This window comes from Apaloderma vittatum, unplaced genomic scaffold (genome assembly GCF_000703405.1).
Source record: "Apaloderma vittatum isolate BGI_N311 unplaced genomic scaffold, ASM70340v1 scaffold23452, whole genome shotgun sequence".
In the NCBI taxonomy this organism is placed as follows: Eukaryota; Metazoa; Chordata; class Aves; order Trogoniformes; family Trogonidae; genus Apaloderma; species Apaloderma vittatum.
In genome coordinates this window covers 770-22,699 of record NW_009705571.1, presented here as the reverse complement: position 1 = coordinate 22,699, position 21,930 = coordinate 770, and the positions used below count along the sequence as shown (strand labels likewise).

Here is a 21,930-nt window from a genome sequence, read left to right as displayed (position 1 = left end):
GCTTCCCTGGCACATGCTGCAGCGCAAAACAGATCAACCCCAGGAGCCGGGGAGCAGACGGGACGATAAACATTGCCCTCAACCCCCCAGAAAGACCTTATTAAGAGTAAAATATTTTCTCGGCTATGCAGTCTTGATTTGGTCGGGTCTACTGCTTCTTCCTCCTCTCCTCAGAGGGAAAAAAAAATTAATAATCTCATTCTGACAGAACACTGGCAAGTGTAAGACTATTACTTGATCTATCGCTAAATCACTTTACATCTGGAGAAGTCACAGCACGTGGCACCTCAGTTTACACCAACGCAAACCAGCCACGACACCCTTCTCCCACAGAGCTTATGGGATGCAAGTACAGTAGTTCAGAAATTACGAGGTGCTTTGCACCTGGCCAGTATTTTAATTTAAATTAATTAGATTCTGAAAATAGAATTTTATAATGAGAACCACAAAACTAGAGCAAGGAGATTATGGTGCCTCAATTCCCAGTCATGGTGTTTAAGGTGAAGCTTCTGAAACCTCAGTAGGAAACAGGGTTTCTAGATCTCCAGTTGTTAGCAAACCATCAGGCTTTTCTGCACATTTTTACTGAGATGACCAAAACAACTTCCTTCACAGTGCAATGCCATAACCACGTAAGAATCCACATCCAGCTACGTACCCTGATGACTACATTTGCCCTTTAAAATGTTGCTGGCTTTTCTATGATGTGCGTCTCCTACAGATGATACGGAAGGCTCTTTCTTTTGTCTCAGAGATGGTGTTTTAAGTATCTAAACAAACATTTAGGATGGGGTAATCAAATACCTGCCTTACCTCCAAGCACCACACCTGACTTCCAAATACAAACCAATTCAATCAGTCCAAGAAGTGAGAAGTAGCCACTGATCCTAGAGGCTGGGAGTCAAACAAGGACCCCAACACACCCGGCTACACCACAGCCACCAGCCAGGGCACATGTCCATTTTAAACAAGGGGCAGAGCACGATTTGGGAAAGCTGATACCAGACTATTTTGGAGTTCTTTGCAAACCAAGGCATCACTCAGCACGAGCAGGGCTGTTGCAGAGCGGCCAGGAGCCTCGGGATCACCACAGAGCCCGATGGTGCGTGGCACACTGCGGGGCCAGCACCGGGCAGGGGCTCACGAATCCGTACAAATCCGAGCCCAGCAGGAGCCCAGAGTTCCCGCTGCTCACAAGGTCAAGCACCGCGGATCAGCTAATTAGTGGTATTCTTCTCTCTTTACGAGAAAGCATTTCTGGCCCTGACGAGTTTTCATCAGCTTTTTTTTTAAAATAAAAATAGTCACCAACCTTCTAACCTGTGGCAGAAAACTTAAAAGCTGCTGATGCCCGGGAATGAAAAAGATACACTCGCTCTACGAGAACAAAGTTGTAAAATTTTATTCATAAAAAGTGCTCACTGATCACACTGCAGATGTTACCAAATTCCTCATTTTTGCCTTTGGAGTTGCGATGCTGTTGCTGACCACAGCGCACACACAACTGCGAGCTGAGGACACTCACGGCTACGGCAGAAATTCCACTTGTGGAATGAAACGGATGAAACACCAAAGCACGACCCTCACAAACTCCTGTACCCGGGCACACCACCAGCACCTTCCTCAGCTCCGTTACATTCACCAGTACCGTTAAAACCAAAGTGAAAAAGCCTTCTTGGCCATGAAAAGTGTTTGATTTAAAATCTTTGAAATCTATTTCATGCTATATTATAGCATATTTAGATCATGCTCTACAATTCTTTGAGAATAAGGTGAAGAAAATTAAATAAGTGGGTTTGTTTTATCATTTTTCCCTAGAAATATTTCTAAAAATTCTAACTACAACAAAAGAGTGTACTTTACATTGACATGGTTGCTATTTTACATGTAAAGAAATAACTCTCTCAAATTAATCCCGTTTAAGACAGAATAAAACGATGCTTAAGATCCAGACAGCTTACTTGGCAGAGTTCACCTCTACTTCTACCACTTCTATTATCTGTAATAAAATGGTGCAGTAAACATATATAACTTCAGAGAAAGACTAAAAAGTTCACAAAAAGAGCATAAACTAAGAATGACTGTCAATTTGTCTGCAGGTTTACTTTGTTGAAGAAATTAGCTGCAGCTTCACGGATTTAGTAGGGTTTTTTGTTTGCTTTTTACCTTAAATTGCATCAGCTTCACAGAACCTGAACCAGATGGACCTAAAGCCCCCCCAGAAGTCACAAGAGCCACCGTTTTTGAAGACAGACGTGTAAACAAGAGGGGCAGCCTTCCTCGACCAACAAAAATCTGTCTGATGAAAATATAAAACCTGGGCATCACCTCCACGGTTCCCAGCAAGAGGAACTTCCCTGGAAGCGCTGGGGGAGAGCATGAGCTTTTGTTAAACTCTTCCCCTTGCTCTGGGGGCTGTGGGCTTTTCAAGCTCCCGGTTGTATATTTAGGCTGTATCTATAGCAATCAGCTTCTGAATTTGAGTACTATCACAACAGAAAGACACATTTTGCTTAGTCACAGAAGAACAACGCAGCTTGTAAACGCTAAGGAGCAAACAACGCAGCAGAATCAGCTTTGAAATTGCAGGTATTTTTGACACATGGAAGTTTCATGAAGAGGTCAGATGTACAATACAATTCCCAGACCTATGTGAAACAGGCAGAAGAAAGTGAAAAAGTGCTTGAACAGCATGCAATGGATCAGTCATTGAACCCAGCACTATTTCAAAAAGAGCAAGAAGTTTGACTTTGCTTTGGGGCTTAAGTACTAACCAGAATCTAAAGACTGTAACAAAACCTGTTGCAGAAAAGTCTGTAGTGCTGGCCTGATGAAGCACCTGCTGGAGTCCTCCCAGCTCCTCGGGTCGCTCCTTGTTATCACGGCCCTGAAGGCTTTTTAGACAAAAACCTGAGTGCCCCAAGGTAACACGCAGCCCCACGCCAGCGCGCAGGCACGGATCATCGGCCGCGCTCGGCTCTTGTGGAAGCACCAAGAAGACGCCGAATTTACGGCAGGCGACAGAGCCGCTTGTGACATCCAGCCTCTCCGCAAGAGGAATGAACTCCAACGTGAGTTTCCACTTGCTTGCTGGATCATTTCTAATTGAGCAAGGGGGAATCCCCGGGTTGGGAGTGGAGGGTTTGGATACGGGTTCTCTTTCCCCCCAACGAGCATCTGAGGCGACAGGTTTTAGCAGCAGCCACACAGCTTGGGGAACCTACACCCAGGCCCTGTGGAGTTATTTTTAATAACCACCTTTCAGCAGTACAGCCATTCAGAAACTTCCCACCTGCCTTCTTCCAGACAGGTACGTACAAATATTATTCCAGCAACTGACAAGAAAAACACTGTCACGTATATCATTAGACCGGTAATACCCGCGGTTTCAAAGTCCGCACGGGGTCTTGTTAATGTTTTAAGGTAAAGCTCACAAAGTCGCATTTCTTGTTATTATTCATGCAAAGCCCAGCCATGCTTGGAGCTGGTAACAGTATAACTCTAATGAAGGGGAACTGCGGAGCGGCAATTTCACGCCGTGTTGAGTTTGTTCTCTCTTAACTCAGGGTAGCAGCTGCTTTGGTTCAGCAAAAACAGTACCAGGGAACGGAGATAAGTGCCGCAGCCTGTCACACAGGAATGCTTTTACTTCTTTGCCGCCAAAAGGCTCGCTGGGCTCAGCTCTCCAGGCTCTCTCTGTAGCCCAGGGGTTACCCAGCACCATCAGCCCATGCCAGAGAACGCCACTCCAGCCCCGTCGGCTCTGTCTTTGCCACTAAACTAGTCAAACTCAACTTTTTTTAATGTTACGTACAGTATTCTTTTAACACATATACTAAACAAATGCCCAACTTTTACCATGCCAAATATATTCACATAATCCTAGCAAATAAAATGAAACTTAAGCAAAAAAAACCCTTCTATCACTTTCATTTTATTAGCCTAAATTGCCAACTATTAGAAGCTGTTACCTACACTCAGGTACACTCTTCAGATAGTGCCTTACCTCCACACAAAATTACCAGAGGATTTCAAAAGGTGTCCTCTTAATTCAATTATAAAATAGTCACTCCTGTTTCTAACAAAATATTACAATAGAGTAACAGAATTCCATTCTAGAACAGTAACCCACAACATTTCCAGGCAAAATCTGAAACTCAGCACATTATTTTAAAAGAAGTACTCCTCTCACACCGACTGAAATGACAACACAGAATGGCATTAAACACAAAGTTACTTGTATTCACTGATTTTCAATTACGCTGCCTCTGTAGGGGTGCCTGTGCCGATTTTTTGAAGTAATCCATAAAGTTTGAAGTAAGCAATCTGGCCTCACCACCTCAATGAAACGGCATCTACACGTTGGAACTACAGCCAAACGCAGGCGATCTGCTTCTGGCAGCAGCCTGTGAGCTGTGTTACCAGCAGCACCGGAGGTGATGGGGGTCAAGATTGTGAAAGTACACATTCAGAATTAAAAATCTGAATCCAAGACACAAATTCAGAGATAAATCCTCCCCCGAGTCCTAACAGACAAATGCAAACCCGAATGCTGGCAGCAGAGGTGACTGGAAAAAGATAAGTAAATTGGGATTTTTGATGGATTCGCAACATTTGCACTGCTAAAAAATTATGTGGGTTGCATACAAACACCAGAATCCTAGTGCAGATTGATAGGTACCACAGATCTATCAATTCTTGTTTTTACTAGTTGTGGGACCCATTAAAAGAAATTAAAAGAGCAAAACGCATCGCCGACGTGTTAAACCTCATCAGGGCTGTGTAAGCAACGCCTGGGATGTTTGCTCTTGGTTTTTCAAATGCTTGCATCCAACAAAAATCGTTTTCAGTGAATTTTCTTTTCCTGGTACTCATGTCATAGTCTCTGATCCCTTGATCAGAGTTAACTGGGGCTGCTGTGGCATATGCACTGAGGCCAGTTTCTTTTTTCCTCTAAATAACCCACTTCTACAAACAAGTGATGATCACCTGCAACATCCAGGCTGAAAGCAGTTCCCTTTTTGCTACAACTTCACCTCGCTCCTCACCCCGCTGCCCTGGCTTGTGAGCTTTATACCACTCACCAGCAACTCCACTTCAAGGGGCAGCACAAAACTAACAGTCAAAGTTATGAAGATCAGAAAGGTCAGGACTGCCTTCCAAAGAAGAACAAAAGGAGGACAGAAAGAGAGAAAGACAAAAAGAAAGAAAAAAGCCTGTCTGAAAACCTGGTATTTACAGCATCCAATAAAGATGCTGAAAACGTTGCTTTGTGTTTGTGTACAGTACCTGCTTTGATACTAGTAAAATAATTATTTATAGCAATATGCTATCAGGTCACATATCCCCAAGAGAAACTAGGAAAATCTCCCAGGAGCTAACTGAGAGAAGAACTAGAAAAGCAGCTTTACTTACTGCTGTTCTCAGAAGAACGCCTTTCAATTCCCTCCTCTGCTTTGTTAGGATATTACACCCCAGGTGAATCTAGCAGGGAAGTGAGCAGCAGGCAGGGAACCTATCCATCACTCAGCACAGATCAATGGGGTGCTCTTTCAAGCTACTACTGAAGTCTGCAAAGGTTTCACTTACTAAGCATCGACTGTAGCTGGGGATAAAGAGATAAGAGACCAAGATTTCAACCAAAAATAACTTGGCAAAAAAATTATATAGAGGTACGGGGCAAGAATAAGTTAATGAATATAACTGGGAGGTGGGGACGGTGTCAAGGAATATCTAGTGGGGTGTCAGTCACACCTTGAAGAATCAGAATTATTCCAGATGTTTCTGCAAGAACACCCAATCACTTAGGATTCTGTACAAACCACGGCCAAAAACTGCTTTTCATACTATTAAACCAAGTCAAGTGTTTTGCTTTCACGGCAGCTGACTGCAGTTTCACCAGAGTAGGTGCAGCAGGACCTGGGAGCACATGGACGGAGCCCGAGCCAGGGACTGCGCCCTCCGAACCGCAGCCGCCTGCCCTGCGTAGAAGGGCTGTTCTTCCACCTGTCAGAAATACATTTTTTCTGACTATACATAATATATATGCCTTATTATGTCTAAGAAGTACATTGAAAGTTTTTTTGAAAAGAACCTGACACCAAACACATCAAGAAAAAAATATACTTTACCCAAACTGTAGCTTCTACTTCCATTTCAGGCTAATCGCTCCAGAAATAATAAAATTTTAAGGAGTAATAGAACTACAGAAAGGATTAATGATGCAACCCAGACCTCTAGTTAAAATGCTTTCAAAGACAATTCTTATCTCAAAGAATCCTTGCAGGCATTTAGCCTTTTCAGTTACGCACTGTAAGTCTTCAGCAACTCTCTACCAAGTCGATAGCAAATTTTCAAGGTGGAGACCATCCCAACAGTAACTTTTTCTCTCTCTGAATCCACTCAATCCATACACATGGTTCTATAGTTTCAAGTGGGAGAAAAACAAGTTTGTGGGTACTCCGTGGCAAATATTATACAGACACAAGATAATGAAAGAATGTTCTCGGGGCAGTGTGGGAAACTGCTGATGGAGTTTGTTCCGAGAGGGAAGTGAACGTTCCCTTATGCTTATGAAGAATACCTATAAATTTACTTCAGGACTTATCAGAAGGGGAGGGGCCTAAGAGGATTACTTTCCAAGCTTTTCTTATTGGTCAGGGAATTTTTTTTCCTCTGCTGTTTGACTCTTTATCATCCAGAGTTTTTTCCAGAAAGCCTTACTCTAAGATCTGTAACAAACCTGGTCCCGCAAGCATTTCAGCTGCTCACCCAAGCACATTTGCTAGAGCACTTTTAAACAAATAAGGCAGCTCATATTCAAGGGCACGTGATGCCAAATATATCACTTTTTCAGTACATGGTATTGCAATCAGTCACATCTCGGCACGTCTCAAAATACATTCGAGCTTGGGACGAAATAAAAAAATCCTTCAGAAAAGTTCACAAAACCAAAAGATTCCCAAGACTGAAGTGCAAGGGCAGGGAAAGGGTGTGCAGTCATCAAATCACCTATCCGGGAAATATTAGATTGGCTACATCTAGTCTGTACAGAAGAATAAGCCACCAGATCCAGTGTATCTGCTCTCTGCGAAATCTTTGGTGGGCAACAAGCCCGACCGAAACACGACAAAAACTGATCAACAACGTGTAATGGACTGCTGGGTAGCAGAGGGGAGAGGTGAGAAAGCATGCAGATAATGTCTGAAATCATTAAGAAAATACACCAGTGCATGTACGCACATTTAACAACAGTTTCTTACTGATAAATAAAAAGGGAACTTACACACACATACTGAGTTGTTAAGCAAAGCAGCTGCCTCAACAGTTCTGCTGTTACAAAAGCTGAAATACAAAGGCAACGTCCTAGAGTCCCCGGTGGCCTGGCCTGACAAACCCAAGCGTTTCCTCCCGTCACACACCGAGTTCATCTTCCCAAAGAGCTCCTGACCGCCTGCGCCCGTCCTCACCAACACACGGAAAACACGCTTTAAGCTTTGGGGCAACTCTGGACGGGAGCTAAATAATTAAAACGCTAAATCATTTTGTCAAACTTCAGCAGCCTAAGAGTCAATTTTCCGACCCAAGGCTCCAAGTGGGGCTCGACCTGGCTCAGGGCTGCTGCCGGGCACCCGGTGCGGCCGCGCAAACAGCTGTGCTGGCACAGGGGCCAGGAAGCAGGAAAATACGTCGCTGAGACAAAGGGGAAGACAGGCAGACTGCTTTTTCAGCAGCAAGGACAGCTTAAGCGTGTGTCAAATATCACCTGTCAGTCACACTGGCCCCGTCTAGCCAGTAAGGAAAGGGATAGGTGGGATTAATCTCTTTTAGAGGGCTCTTAGATAACACAGGAACTGTCTCCAGAAACGCCTCACGCTACCAGCTACCGCTGCGAGCCAGCTGAAAACGAACCTCGCGTGTAGAAAGCCAGAGCTTGCTGCTCCGAGGAGCCCATCTTTCGTTTTTACGTGAGCCTTTGCTCTACGGTACCAAGCGACGGCGGCTCCTCTTGCAGTGAGGAAGGGAGAGGTGGCTAATGGAGCCGTGTCATTAGAAGGGAGTTAGGTTTTGTTTTTGTTGGACTTCTCACAGCCAGAGAATCTCGGCACACACACTCAGGCAATTAGCACGGTGTAATAATGTGTTTTACCCTCTGGCTGTACACGCATTGTTGAGAGACGCAAAAGCTGATACAATCTCGTTTAAGAGAGAGATTCATTATCATTTTAGCTATAATTTTTAAAGGAAAAGCCACACACAGCAAAGTTATGAGAAGGAAGAAAAGATTTCAGCAGCGCAGCGTCCAGTTTTCTTCGCTTTACCACAAGGAGCGGAGCTCGTTACGCGTGTAACACAGACACAGACGCTCAGGAAGCACGACCGTGATTTTCACCAGCACTGTAGGGACTTACAAACTTCCCACAAGATCTGTTTGCGATCCTGCTCCACATCATTGCCTACAAAGAGGCATCAGTAGCTGCAGTGCAGAAGATTAACCTGTTCTAACAGAGTTTGAGAGAATGCACTGAGTGACATCTGGTACCGACAGGAGAATTTCTGACACATAAGCATAGAAAAAAATAAGAAAAAGGTTTCATTGTTAAAAGACATCATCAAAAGCAACAGCTGTTATTTTTTCAGATGTTGAAGAAATGGATGTGCTGTTAATGATTTTCAGGTCACTATTGCTCTGCAGCAGCCTCCAGCTGGCAATACTTCAAAGATGCTAAAATGAAATATTAACGGTGGGTAAAAAAAAAATCCTTTACTTTGAGAGATGTGATATGAAAGCAAGCTGAAAAAGAGAGCTGAGGAGATACCATCGAGCAAAACTTTGATTCCACTTAGACGCAACTTTGAGACACAGACATCCGAGACCAGTCAGCACAAAATTCATGCGGAACCGCGCAGGCAGGCGATGCAGTCGGAGGACGTAAGAGCATCGCTACTGCTGAAGACGGGACCCCCACCGCCCTCTCTCGGTGCGTGTTTCACTCTGACAGAATAACCCTGGCACTGGAAGGCAGCGGCTTGCTTTATTGTCTGCTGGGAATGGCACGCTCTGCCCTCACGACTACAGAAAAATGAACTTAGAGGCTGGACTTGATGACCTCGGAGGTCTTTCCCAATCTCAGTAATTCCGTGATTCTGTGAACAGTCAACTGTGTGACACAAACGCTTTATTTCTCCAAAACATGGATGTTGTGAAGTGACACATCTAACAGCCACCTCTCTGGGGTTTGTTTGATTTTTCGTGGGTTTGTTGTTTTGGGGTTTTTCCACTCTGATCTTAAGGGCTGTAAAGATCCACTCAAAGTTAGCCCAAACTGTGCCACACAGCTACAGATAAAATAAGAAACAGTACATTTCTTGAAGGGGCTGCTCTAGTTTAAAACAAGTCTGGATAAAAAGCAGAGGAAGGAGGAAAAGGATATGTTTACTCTCCAGAGAGGTATTTACTGTTAGTTATTCATTTACAGGTCAGTGCTCACTGTATTAATTAAAATTTGAGAGTATGTCTGGCTAGGCATACAGTTTGTTAAGTAATGCAGTATGTTACTGGAGGTGTTGAGAACGTCTCAGAGTTAACTTTCAGCTAACGAAATCAAGGTATTGGAAGTTTAAAGAAGAAAAGGGTGAAGAATGCTGCACGCCTCGCAGGTAAACATAAAAAAAGGTACAGTTCCTTAAGAAGGTTATCAAAAAAGACAATTTAGTTAACTGACTACCAATGTGCACTCTCAGCATTTCGTTAAGTCTCAACATATTCCACAGAATGCTGTAAGGTAATAAGAAAGTACTCAAAGGCACTCCAAAACCAGAAAAAAATTACTGAATACAAACTAACAGATTTAATATGGAACTTTCAGATGAGCCTGCAGAAAACACCTAGACCTCACTTTCACTGAAAAGTATTTTATAAGAAAGGGTTAAGTGCCATGTTCTCCATCCCACACTTCAAAGGTATGCTCTATTCCCGTCTTGCTCAGCTGCCAAATGCAAACCTCTCCAGAGCTCCTTTTTCAACCATAGATGTCCTAAAAAGCCTTTTAATGTTGCGTTCTAATCACACCCTCAAGCATGTGTGCCATTATCACTTATTCTTTAAAAATCAGAGCTAAAAGCAAAACTGATTACTGCAAGAAATCTGTCTCCTTGAACAAAAATTGATTCAGAGTATCTTACTTAAAGAAGGGATAGAAAATTAAAGGGATAGTGTTATGGTTAATATCTTTAAAAATGTTTAATTTGTCTGCCTTCACGGAAGCTTAAAATTGAAACTGCTTTCCAAATCAAATTTATTTCCCCATTTACACAAATTTTTCTGGCTATGCTTGAGAGCTTTTTATTTACTTCGCAACTGCCTATATGAACCACCGCTAGAATAATTTATTGCAATATACGGGACATTTATGCAGATATATTTTTTAATTCCACACAAGCAATTTTTTTTTTCCAGTCAACAGCATAGCTCTATAAGGTCTGTGACACTCATACATAAATAACGTGCCCAATAAACATATGAATCTCCACGTGGTTTGTAGTTGTTTCCTTTCAAAGCGCACACCACTGGATGAACCACTATGTTCCTGGCCCAATTCGCTGACCTCTATTTCCACCCCCACCGGCCACCCAAGGCAAACCCAAATGAGAGACCTTCTTCTCCGTGTCCAACAAGCCTCCAGGCTTTGGCACCGTTCCTAGAATATTTTTGCACCTCCTTAGCAAAGTAGGTTAATAAAGTCTCCGGTCATATCCTCTAGACAGATACCTCGCTTCCCGCAATAACCACCCCCAACACCTGCAGTCTCACTCTCAGTTTTCCCTCGCACCTCCCGACCACCCTCTGCCGGGGTGAGGGATGGGGACAAAACAAAATCAACCAAAAAAAACCAGTGACTAAACTCCATTTTGCCTCATTACTTCAAGGAAGCTATCCAACAATGGCTGTGAACCAGCACCGCACCTCATCTCCACTGATACCTCAATACTTCACTTCCCAGGTTAAATCTATCGTATTTCAGCCATTCTTTTTTAATTTTTTTCTCCCCAGCGCTATCATGTTTGCCTCTTTGCCAGCATATAAAGAACAAATCAGAAGAGTATTCAGACCAAAGTCTGCAACAAATATTTGAAACCCATTACTTCACTCCAAAATAATTATGCTCCAGTGTTCCCCGCTGCCACCAAGGGCAGTAGCCGTGTCTGTCGGTTTAAGCCTCAGGACTTTGAGACATTTGTTGTATGAGGCTCCCTGCACCTTTTAATCTTATGAAATAGTGCTACGTATATCCATCTCCTCAAATTCCGTAGTAACGACAAATCCGTGACCATTCATCAAGTTTTTTACCTGGAAGAGGCAAATCTTACTTACCGACCTTTCAAGTTTCACCTTACATGCTACCCAATCCTCACTATATTACAAATATTTATTACAATTACACAGAACACAGTACTGCAACCCAGAACACTTTTTAGTTGCCACTCCTATTCCCCTTACTAGAAATTATTTTAGACAGTAGTATTTTTATTTATCTGCCTTGCACAGGAACGGATATTAGAAGTACGGAATTTAAAAATATTACTTAGAATATACATTAAGCTTACAAAGTACTTTGGTCTGTGTTAAACACTGGTGTTGGGAATTAAAGCAAACACTAACCAGAGGGGTCTCAATTCCTCCTCTAAAAGTAAGAGCTGTTCATGAAGATTTAAGTTCATGAAGATTTAAGAACGATGCAAAACCTTGCAAAGAAGGAAAAAAGAAAAAAGGGGAAAAAAAAGAACAGAAAGTAGGTTCAGGCTTATATTTATTAACAGGGAGTTTAAAGAGACATCAGTCTCCCATTTCCATGGACCAGTGAAGTGAATGATCCTCTGTCACATATCATCAAGTCTTACAGCGCTGTAAAAATTCCACCTATTTCCTTGACAGTCTCAATTACACCTGAGCCATAACCACTCCTTTTCATTAGATGCAAAAGGCAATTTCAGAAATATTAAGATATTAGAGTGCCAGAGTAAAACAGACAGGTAAATAGCACGCCGAGAGCGATACAAGACTTTAACATTCTTCCACGTCTGCGACTGGCAGAACGTGTGACCAACGCGATTTCTCCTTGATGACTCTTCGGGAGATTGTTCGCCTGATACTCAAATGCCCGAAACACTAAAATGTGCAAAATCTAAATTTTCAGGTAAAAGCAAGCCCCTGTCTATAAATACTTTGTTTGGTTGTTTTTGAAGTAGCTGCTTGGTATTGAGCGTTTGGCAGTCACTCTTCTTCTTGACAAAGTTCAAATCCTTTAACCTTAATCTCCCACCTCTGTAACGCTTCCCAAGACTTAACGTGACTTTTTGCCGGTCTCTGCTGCTGACTTCACTTTTGTTTCCTGCTCTGGGATACTGTTTTCACATTGAAGTAGATTGAGCAACAAATTCATTATAATGATCAATAACTGATCCTGCTCTGGCAGGGGGGCTGGACTAGATGATCTTCTGAGGTCCCTTCCAACCCCCAACATTCTGTGATTCGGGGAACTGAAACATTAATCAGTGATACCATCAACCACACCAAACCGTCCGCAATTAAAATATGAATGTATCCAAGGTACAAAACGAAATTGCAGGGCTGTTGGCCGGCGGGCAGCGTGTCTCCTAACGCGAAATAGAATATCTTTCTTTTGCTGGCATTCACGGATAAAGGAGAGCTCACTCAGAACGGCCTTGCTCCTTTAACCTCATCCTGCCGTAATATTTATTCCCTTAGCTTTGTGTCCTGCTAGGAGGCAGCACGGCTCTGTAAAACGTCACAGCACCTTCAAGGAGAGGGCGCTGCTTCCTTCCTTCCCCCCAAAACACCCTGAATTGTTACAACCACACTAATTTACACCCTACACAGCAGCCGTCTCGGTTGCACGACTCTACATAAAACAGCACCGAAGTCGGCCCCGCAGGGCTCTGGTCTAACCTGTTGGTGTCAAAGCTGTGCTTGGTTTTAAACGATCTCCACGAACCCACCCGAAAACCCTCATGTATGTTTCTCTGTTCTGAGTCAGCCAAAAACCCTGTCGTAACACAAACCACTACCATGGGTTAATGCCAGTCTCAGGACATTCTAAAGCAAAAAACAGACTCCTGGCAAGAAAAGGCAGAATTACCAAGGGGAATGAAATTAACGGCTCTAAAAGACTTTAAAATCAAAGTTTAAATATTAGTTCAGCGTGAAATAAAAATGATTACAGAAGGATTCCTTTTACTGGGTGATACGAAAGGTGACAAAGTCTTCTCGGGAACAACTGCGGGAGTGATATACACATTTAATATTCAAATTACCAAACATCTGCCAGTTGTTAATGTTTTAGATGAGGCTTTAGATGAGCAAACAGTAGCATAAAAATGAAAAGGTGGCATGCCCGAGACAGAGATCAGAGAAAAGCCACAAGTAGGTCAAAGCTGGTCCCGATTCTGTCATCATTCACCTACTTTTCTTCAACTGCTTCAGAAAACAATAAACATCCAAATCTAAAGGATGTAAATGCTTTTCTCCTTCCGCAGGGGCAAAAGGAAAGCTGCAATTCAGATTAGGGGCTTGGGTAAGTATGTCAGCGCTCTGCCGTCAAAAGCACAGTGGAAGACCTTAATCCTGACTTTTCAAATACAACCATGGAGCAAATACGCTCAGAAGGCACTCGGAGATCTTGAGCTAGCAGTAATTTTTTTTTTTTAAAAAGGTACTTTCCCCTTCATAATTAAAACTGCTTTTAGTTAAGTTGTTAGTTAGAAGTCTTATTCACTTGAATGAAATTCAGTGACCTATGGAAATTCTTTTTATTATTATTGTTTTTGCCTACCAGTGGATTGCTTTATGACATCCTCTGTTAGAAAAAATTATGCTTAAAGACTGATGGCATGCAGGATCTGCACTAGCTGTTTGTTAGCCACCGACACCCAAGCATCGCACGGAGCATGCCCTGAGACTCACCCTCTCCGAAGCAGCCTGCATCTACGTGGAGAAGACAGAGAAGATAAAGAAGATCTCGCTCTGCCAGATCATAAATGGCAACTTTTAATGGTTGGAAGATTTAAAGCCGAGAAGAATTCTAGCATGTCTTAATTTCATATTCTTTTGTTCCAGCTCACGATCTGAATGCTCGCTTGCGAAGCCGCGCAGCACCGAAGACTAACGATTCCGGACAGTGTCACATGAATGCCAGCTCAGGCACAGCGGACGGGCTGCGGCCGACACGCGGCTGTGAAACCGCATCCCCGGCCAAACGCAGCTCCCGAATTAACACTGAGTCTTTCAAGTCGGATATTTACTACACTTGTCAGCAAGGACAAGGCACATGAAAAAACCTGAAAATGTCACAGGCAGTAACAGTGAATTCCTTCGGTCAGTTCAAACCAGCCAGTTCGAACAAGGGATGAGGAAAAGCGGAGTTTTCCCCAATTTAAATTAACAGTGATTATTACGTGGGAGTTTCTCTCCCCAACAATTTGAACTTAGACATAAAACCAAGGCAGATGCTAGTTATCACTCATCCTGTTTACTCCACTTTAAGAGCTGGGTGTATTTCCTGACACAGCACTGCTTGGTTTCGTGTTTGGTTTGGGGTTTGGTTTTTCACATGCTGAAGTATAAGAAAACATAAACCATTAAACTCCATCGTCCTTTAACTGTACATTCTGTTAAGAAGATCAGTTTCCAGAACGATGGCTTCGAGGACATATGCCCTTAACAAAACTTTTGGCAGTTCTTCATTTTCCAAGACGTCACTTTGAGGCTGTGTCTATTCTTGTTTGTTCCGGATACGTCCTTGCTATTGAAACAGGAATCACGACGTGAAAAATGCTGATCGAATGGAAGCCTTCCCACTTTTGTTAGAAAACTAAAAACCAGCATCTCAATTTTCCCTGTATTGGTTTAACTGTCTTTATTTACAAGGGAGTGCAAAGAGTTAAGAGTTGGTTTGCAGACGCACCTTTCTAACGCAGATGCCCCGCTGCTGACGCCAGGCACCGCGCTCAGTCTGCACTTGTAACCTTGTGCAGGATCACATTGTGCATATTAATTTTACGAATCTCACGTCTTTCCATGACCTATTTGATCCGTGTCCCTTCAGTCAGTCAGGAACAATAACAAAATGAATAATTTCGCTTCATCAACATACCCACAAGCTACAAAGCAACATCAAGGAGGTCTGGGCTACAGGATTTCAAAAGCACTTGGGGAGAGCACAGGAGAGTCAGGAAGCACTGAGAGATTCACAGAATCCTCCCCTTCAGTTTACCTAAAAATGCTAGCCTAGGAATTGCCAGATTTAAGAAAGATGGATTGCAGGCAGTCTGGGAACAACTGATGTATTCTCTTCCTTATTCCATAAAGCTTTCCTGCAAAATATTCTCCCTCCAAAAAAGAGATCTGAAGTCAAGGAGCCAACAACAATTTACAGAGACTTCCAAAGAGAAGTTACGCTGCCATACGAGCCTTTTTAACAATGCTTTTTTTCCCCACTTACTCTGTCATCTCTAGGGAGGAGAAAAGCTCTTATTTAGGGCTTTCATATCGGTTGTCAAGGGCTTTTTAAAATGAGAGCAGGAGGGAGCCCAAAGGTACCCTGCTAGAAGGCGGGCAGGCAGACAGACCGAAGTCAGCGTGTGGTGAGCTTCCACTCCAGACACGAGCGCCGTACGTACATGAAAAGGGTTCAGAATGGGCTCTGGCAGAACTTCTCCTGTATTTCCTGCAATAAACAACTTAACCTGTTCATTAGGAACCAAAACAATTACGAAAAGAGAAAACGGTTTTCAGTGAAACCAAGTCCTCCAACCTGACCCAACCTACAATCGTTTCCAGTCCCAGCTGCAGAGCTCTCTCTTCCAGTGCTGGCAATGACTTCACGTCAAGAAGATTGCTCATTTCTGGAAACTGCTACTACCTTTATGGAACAAGTTTTGCTGTTCGTAGACAAATATTCTTCTCTAGTTACAGGAATTCATATTAAATAAAATAATAAACCGCATTATCTGAAATTAAAAACCCGATGCACGCTTTCAAGAGAGAAGGGAAAGTCAGTAGCTTTTCAGAAAAAAACTAATAATGTAAATCAAAGCCAGAGTAACTACTTGACCGTCGGTTCAATATCATCCCCGACTTTATTGCTCCCATTAAGCAAAGGCTCTATTCTGACACCACATTTAACATACAAAATGAAGAAAACTCTAAGAGCACCGCCTGGTGGTGCCAGCATAATGAAAAAAAACATTGCCATGAAACCAGTGATTGATTTAGGATTAAAACTTGGAATAGCATCATTCCAAATTGAGAAGGAAACTAAAACACTGGTTTCTCCAGTGAAGTTTTTTTTTGCACCTATTAAAATGCATTTATATATGAAAGAGAACGGGGGAAAGAAAGTCCCTCTCAAGAGTCCAAGGATTCCTACATTCCCCAGCATATTTTACATTTCCACAGAATTTCCAGCATGAATTCTTGAATAGAAAGCTCTGAATTTGCTTTTTTGAAATGACACATGAATACCACTGTACGGTATTCTAAGAAAATTAAAGAAATAACCGAAGATAATTTATCAAGGTACATATTCTACAAAACAACTCTGCTATAACCATTCTGGAGTTATATCCAACATCATAAACAGCATAAAAATTCCACTCACACACATATGCTTCCAAGCCTGATAGAAAAATACCACATCAGGAAATTAAAGAATGATACTGCTAGGACACACTGATTCTGCTACCGGCCTCATGATTAAAGCTGAAATTCTTACTAAGCACTTTCGAACGCCGTGCCTGGCCACATGCCCAAGTCAGGCATCGCCATGGACGTTATTTCCTATCGGGGCTGATCTGAGTCTGCCTTCATTTATCCATCGCTCTCACATAACACAAGAAGATACGGCTTTAAATATTAAAATGAAGTCCAGATCGCTCTGGTGCTTGGGCGTAGGGAACGGGTAAAAGGCCAGATTCACCTACCCCAGCCCGCCAGCCCCCGGGAGCCCTCCAGGAAGTCGTGCGCGCCCGGGTGCTCCAGCGGCGTACCTGCACCACGTTGTTTGCGCTCACACATAATGCACTCGAGTTCAGCAGAACACAACTACCATTCTTCCCACAATTACTGAACCTCCTAGTAGGCAATTTGTAGCAAAACGACAGAACTCTGAAACCTAGAGAAATACGCGGACAACTTCATCAGTCAAGGGTCTCAGTTCACTCTATGAGACACAACCAAATACAAGAAATATCAGTACCTTAACAATTTTAATACATCACACTTTGGCCAAATTAGGGCATTGCTGACCATAGGGGAGTTGGGGATTTCCCTAAGGGATACTCAGTCCTATGATCTACGTGCGTGAACCACAAGGATCCGCGCTCGCTTTGCACGCCCAGGCGAGCCTGCCCTTTCCCGCGGCTCCCAGGACACAGAAGAAACACCGAACGCTCTCCTAGGGCAGGTGCCTTTGCTCTTTTCCATGTTACTCCTACAATGCTCTACGGACGGAGCTCTAGCGATTTCCGCAGAGAAGCAGCATTTATTTCCTACGATTTAGCCCCCGTATCTAAACGCTACTGTCTTCACTGAAACGCGCTGCTGAGAAGCTGTGCTTCACACGACGCACCGCAGACAATACTGGAAAAGAAAAAGGGGTAGAAGTGATGAAAACGACAGTCAGAACACAGTAGGGGGGAAATAGTAAAGAAAATATGTTACCTATGTTATTTATATTTTTTTAAAGCATGGCTAACCACTTTTATAAGCTCTCTGTGTTTAGAGAGCAGATAACTGCCGTGGTTTGCACCACCTCCAGCTGCAGCCCATCCACTACCACTTGCATTCACTTTTTCCTTGTTATTCCTTATTACAGTCAAATACTATTATCAATAAATGCATTAACCACATAAACCTCTATCCTTTACATACATACTTGTGATCATAAGCCGCTTTCACTTAAGCACCTACTACCTCACTCAGGGGTCTACTTTTACGAAATTGGATGCAATAGTTCGTTCAACTCACAGGAAAGCAGAACTTACAGCATCGACCACGTGACCCGTTTGCAAATTACAACACTTGGGCTTTGTCCACTCTGGCTGCACCCAAAACTGCTCAACGTACCCACATGGGACAACTCGGGGAAATCCGAAGCTTCTCCCTGTGTTTGAAAACCGACTCGCGCTGTCCCAGCCCAGACAAACCGTCACCTCTGAGACAGGTCCTCAGGGTCAGAGGGATTCTCCCACCTCCTCCAGCCACGTGTCCCGTTAACCCACCCTCACACACCAAGTCTCTCCTCCTGGAAGCCCCCACCGTCCCCAGCACCCCCATCCCCACGGGCCGTTCCGTCCAGCACCAGGAGGACAGGAGGAGACCTGCACAAAGCCAACAGCTGACACCAGTGCCAACAACACAAAAGCCGAGTTACCTAAAAGCATTATTTATTACTTTAAGAACTTCCCAACTCTACATGTAATTTAGGAGAGGTGTAAATCCAAGCTACAGCTTGGAAACCGAGTTTATAGATGATATAATTGTAAATAGCTGGTACTAAACAGCAGAGAACAGTCACTGATCAGAGCCGTTCAATAATCTATTACAGAATTTATAATGAGCATCAGCTCTGAAGTAAGTACCAGGCATATTATGTGCTTGAATTTCTGAAACAAAATCCAAACACTTTCAGATAAATTACTCTCTTAATAACATTTATAACTTAATCTTTAATCAAGTGCTTACTCTCAGATTCTAAAGGTTACAGAGGAAATTGCAGTAACTGAGCCAAGCTTCTTTTTATTGAATTCTTTTGACCAGAAATAAATGGGTTTTAGTAAACCCTAGAAGCTGTTTCAAGTACAGATCCTACTTCTTATGTTACTTCTCATATTCCAGAAGAACTTTAAAATCTAAATTGTCCCAGTGTCATCTCTCCTCCGTTCCAAGGACTTGTAATTCTTCAACAAATTCAACAAAGTTGCCAGTTCAAATCTTAGGAAATCCTCAAATACAGAACAGATTCTGTTTATTACTTACATACAGGAACCTACAGAAAGAGTTTAACCTAAAATACAGTATTATTCCCCCAAACATCTCTCTCCATCGTACAACTCATTTATCTATGCTCAGTTTTGCAGACTAAGCCAGCTTTTCTCCATTCTTGTGTTTTCTAGCACTTAAACTATTTTTTGTGCATCTTTTTCAACACGCAATTTAAAAAACAGTACCAATTACATTAACAAATTGTTGTTCATTTCAGTAAACGTGAATTCAGCTTAAGTAAGCACTATACAACTCTTGAGCTAGCTCTTCTCACGTGAAAAGCTGAACATTACATCTTCCAGACTAGAAGGCAGAACTTTCCAGAGGATTAAAGAAACATGAGACCCAGATACAACCATTACAAGCCACGAAAAGCCACTTCTGACATATCCCACAGGCTTCCTTCTCCTTCACCTGCCCAAAGCTGTTTTCACTCTCGATCCCGTTGCTTCCCAAGGAACGAAGCATGCTGGTGGCAACACGCACGTGTTCCCCGCCCGTAGTTCCTGCCCGTTTGATCACGCACAAGTGGTGCGAGCGCTTACACTCCAGCCACGGAAAAACGCTGAAAGCAGTTCACGTTACTGAAATCGGCAATTTAAAACAAAAAAAATGTGAAAGAGGGGAGGAGAGGGGAAAAGCACATCTGAAATGTCTCCTGAAAAATCAATATTGGATTGTAGATCCAGTGACACGCTGCTCCGCTGTAACATTTGCAGAATTCAGAGGAAAGAGAAGACTGACTGCTGCCAGGAGCTAACCGTGGCGTCAGCACACGGCTCTGCGTCGATACAAACAACATCAAGACCTGCAGGTGCTGCAGGACGTCGTGCATTTCAAGTGACCTGTGAAATGCTGACCTTGGCAAAATTTACAGTGAACTAATTTACCCAAAATGGTCCTCGCCGAACTTTGAAGAAATAATGTTACCCACATTCCTTCCTTCTTGCATCAACTTACAATGCAATAAGGAATAAGCCAGTATGTTACTTAGATAGAATTTCACCTAATTCCCAACGTCTAATTTAAATGCAAGAAGTTATTACATCCACTTCATTTAATTCAGCACATTTGGGGAATAGTCATTCAAATGTTAACAGAAATTTTCTTTTCGTGAAATTTGAAAAAAAGCCCAACCCCAACATAAACTTATAAGCTCTGCAAATTTTCCCATGTAAAGAAGCTTGAACGAGGTCATTGTTCTACTGTATTTCTTCACAAATAGAGTCAGAATCCAATTTAGATAAAGCAATCCTCTAAAAAGTACCGACAGAGCGATTAAAGATAATCACCTGCAGATCCTTAAATTGTGATGGAAAGTGTGAAACACAATACGCGCTCCGCTCCGTAATGTGCCCATTGCCAGCGCTGCCTCTTTTGCCTTAGGCATCCTCATGGTTTCCTCCAAGAAATAACCGGGTAAAAATTACTTAGTCTCTTCCCTAGGAAATCACTGCCTGTCTGCATCAGGCGCTCCAGACAACAGGAAAACTCACTCAAGTATAACAGAGAGTGGAAAATCGAAAAAGCCGGCGTCCAGTGTGCTGGCTCCTACCTGGCAGGGTTCTGTCCAGCACCGCAGAGTTTTGCCGAGCTGAGCAAAGAGAGGGGACACCGTGGAAAAAAAAATACCTGTCACCCGCGAGGAGCCAGGCAATCACCATGACACCTGCTTCTTGGCTTCTAACAGAAAGTGTCTGCACGCTGGAACTAGAAAGATCTAAACAGTGGTAATCTGTTCTAACGGGAAGATTCTGTCCACACTTTTCCGTTACAGCTGGTGCAGACAAAGCAGATGCACCACTCGCATGGAAAAGCCCCACGTTTACCCAGCAATGCTAAACACACGGTCAATGCCAACAGCCAAGCCCTTCAAATACCTTGGAGCGCTGTCGGTGGGCCTTTTTTGAACTATTTCTGACTATTTTAAACATTTTTGTTGCCCATTACTAAATCTCACTACACACAAAATCAACGGATCACACTGCAGGCGGTTTCCACACTTAAATAAAACTCTGAGTTATGTTCTTGCTCGGTCCTGTTGTAGCACCTTAACCAACCGTCGCATCCCGACGTTAAAGAGCTCTTTGGATCTGTCTTGAATTCGCTTAGTTGGAATGTTTTGTAGGGATCTTCTCTCTGGATAATGTTATTGGTGTGGATTACTCCATCCAGAGCCTCTTTATCCAATTCTGGTGGATATTCTGTTCCAGCTACCGGAGATGTCACTCCCTGCATTTAGGCTGAGTCTCAGTCACAGTGAGAGCTCCAGGATAAACTTTAGCGTCCTTCTGTATTTTTTTGATCAATCACAAAAAAGTCATTTTAGACTACCACAAAATGCCAGACGAACTAATTTAAAGCAAACCAACCAATCGTCCATCTAAATGCTAATTAACAGGGGACACTTCTTGAGCACTGTCTTCCACTAACCAACGGGAAAGAGATCACGACACAAACAGCTTTAGCTTAGAAAAAAAATCTCTCACACCAAAAGTCTTAACAGATTTCATAAAACAAATTTTCCTAATTCAGCTTTTTCTAAAATTTTCATGCTTACCAGACTGGACTGTTGCATTATTGTTATTTGCGGTTCGCAGCAATATCAGACATCAGAATGGGAACTTACCCTTCAGTTTCTCATACTTTGCTTGAAGCTGTAACATCTTGCATTTTTTCCTACTCCTAATATTTATTCTAGCCATTTTGTCCAAAGCAAATTATCTATATCGCATAGTTGCTCAGTATGACACGTTCCTTTAAAGTAACAGTTAGGAGATTATTGGTTTATCCTAGAAACGTCTTTCCTACTGCTGTGCTTAGTATCAGCACAGCGATAAAACCCTCTTAAAATAGTTCCAGGATCC

The 21,930-nt window shown here is 42.8% G+C and overlaps 1 protein-coding gene across 1 annotated transcript in view; it reads right to left on the bottom strand.

The window, feature by feature from the left end:
• Positions 1-7,954, bottom strand: part of NLK (nemo-like kinase) — a 31,159-nt gene extending 23,205 nt beyond the window's left edge. The window contains exons 1-3 of the mRNA XM_009865487.1: positions 7,887-7,954; positions 2,840-3,101; positions 1,962-2,044 (exon numbers count right to left, since the gene is read on the bottom strand). Of these exons, the coding sequence (XP_009863789.1) occupies positions 1,962-2,044; positions 2,840-3,101; positions 7,887-7,954 (413 nt within the window). The remainder of the gene's footprint in view (positions 1-1,961; positions 2,045-2,839; positions 3,102-7,886) is intronic.
• Between the last annotated feature and the right edge of the window lie 13,976 nt (positions 7,955-21,930).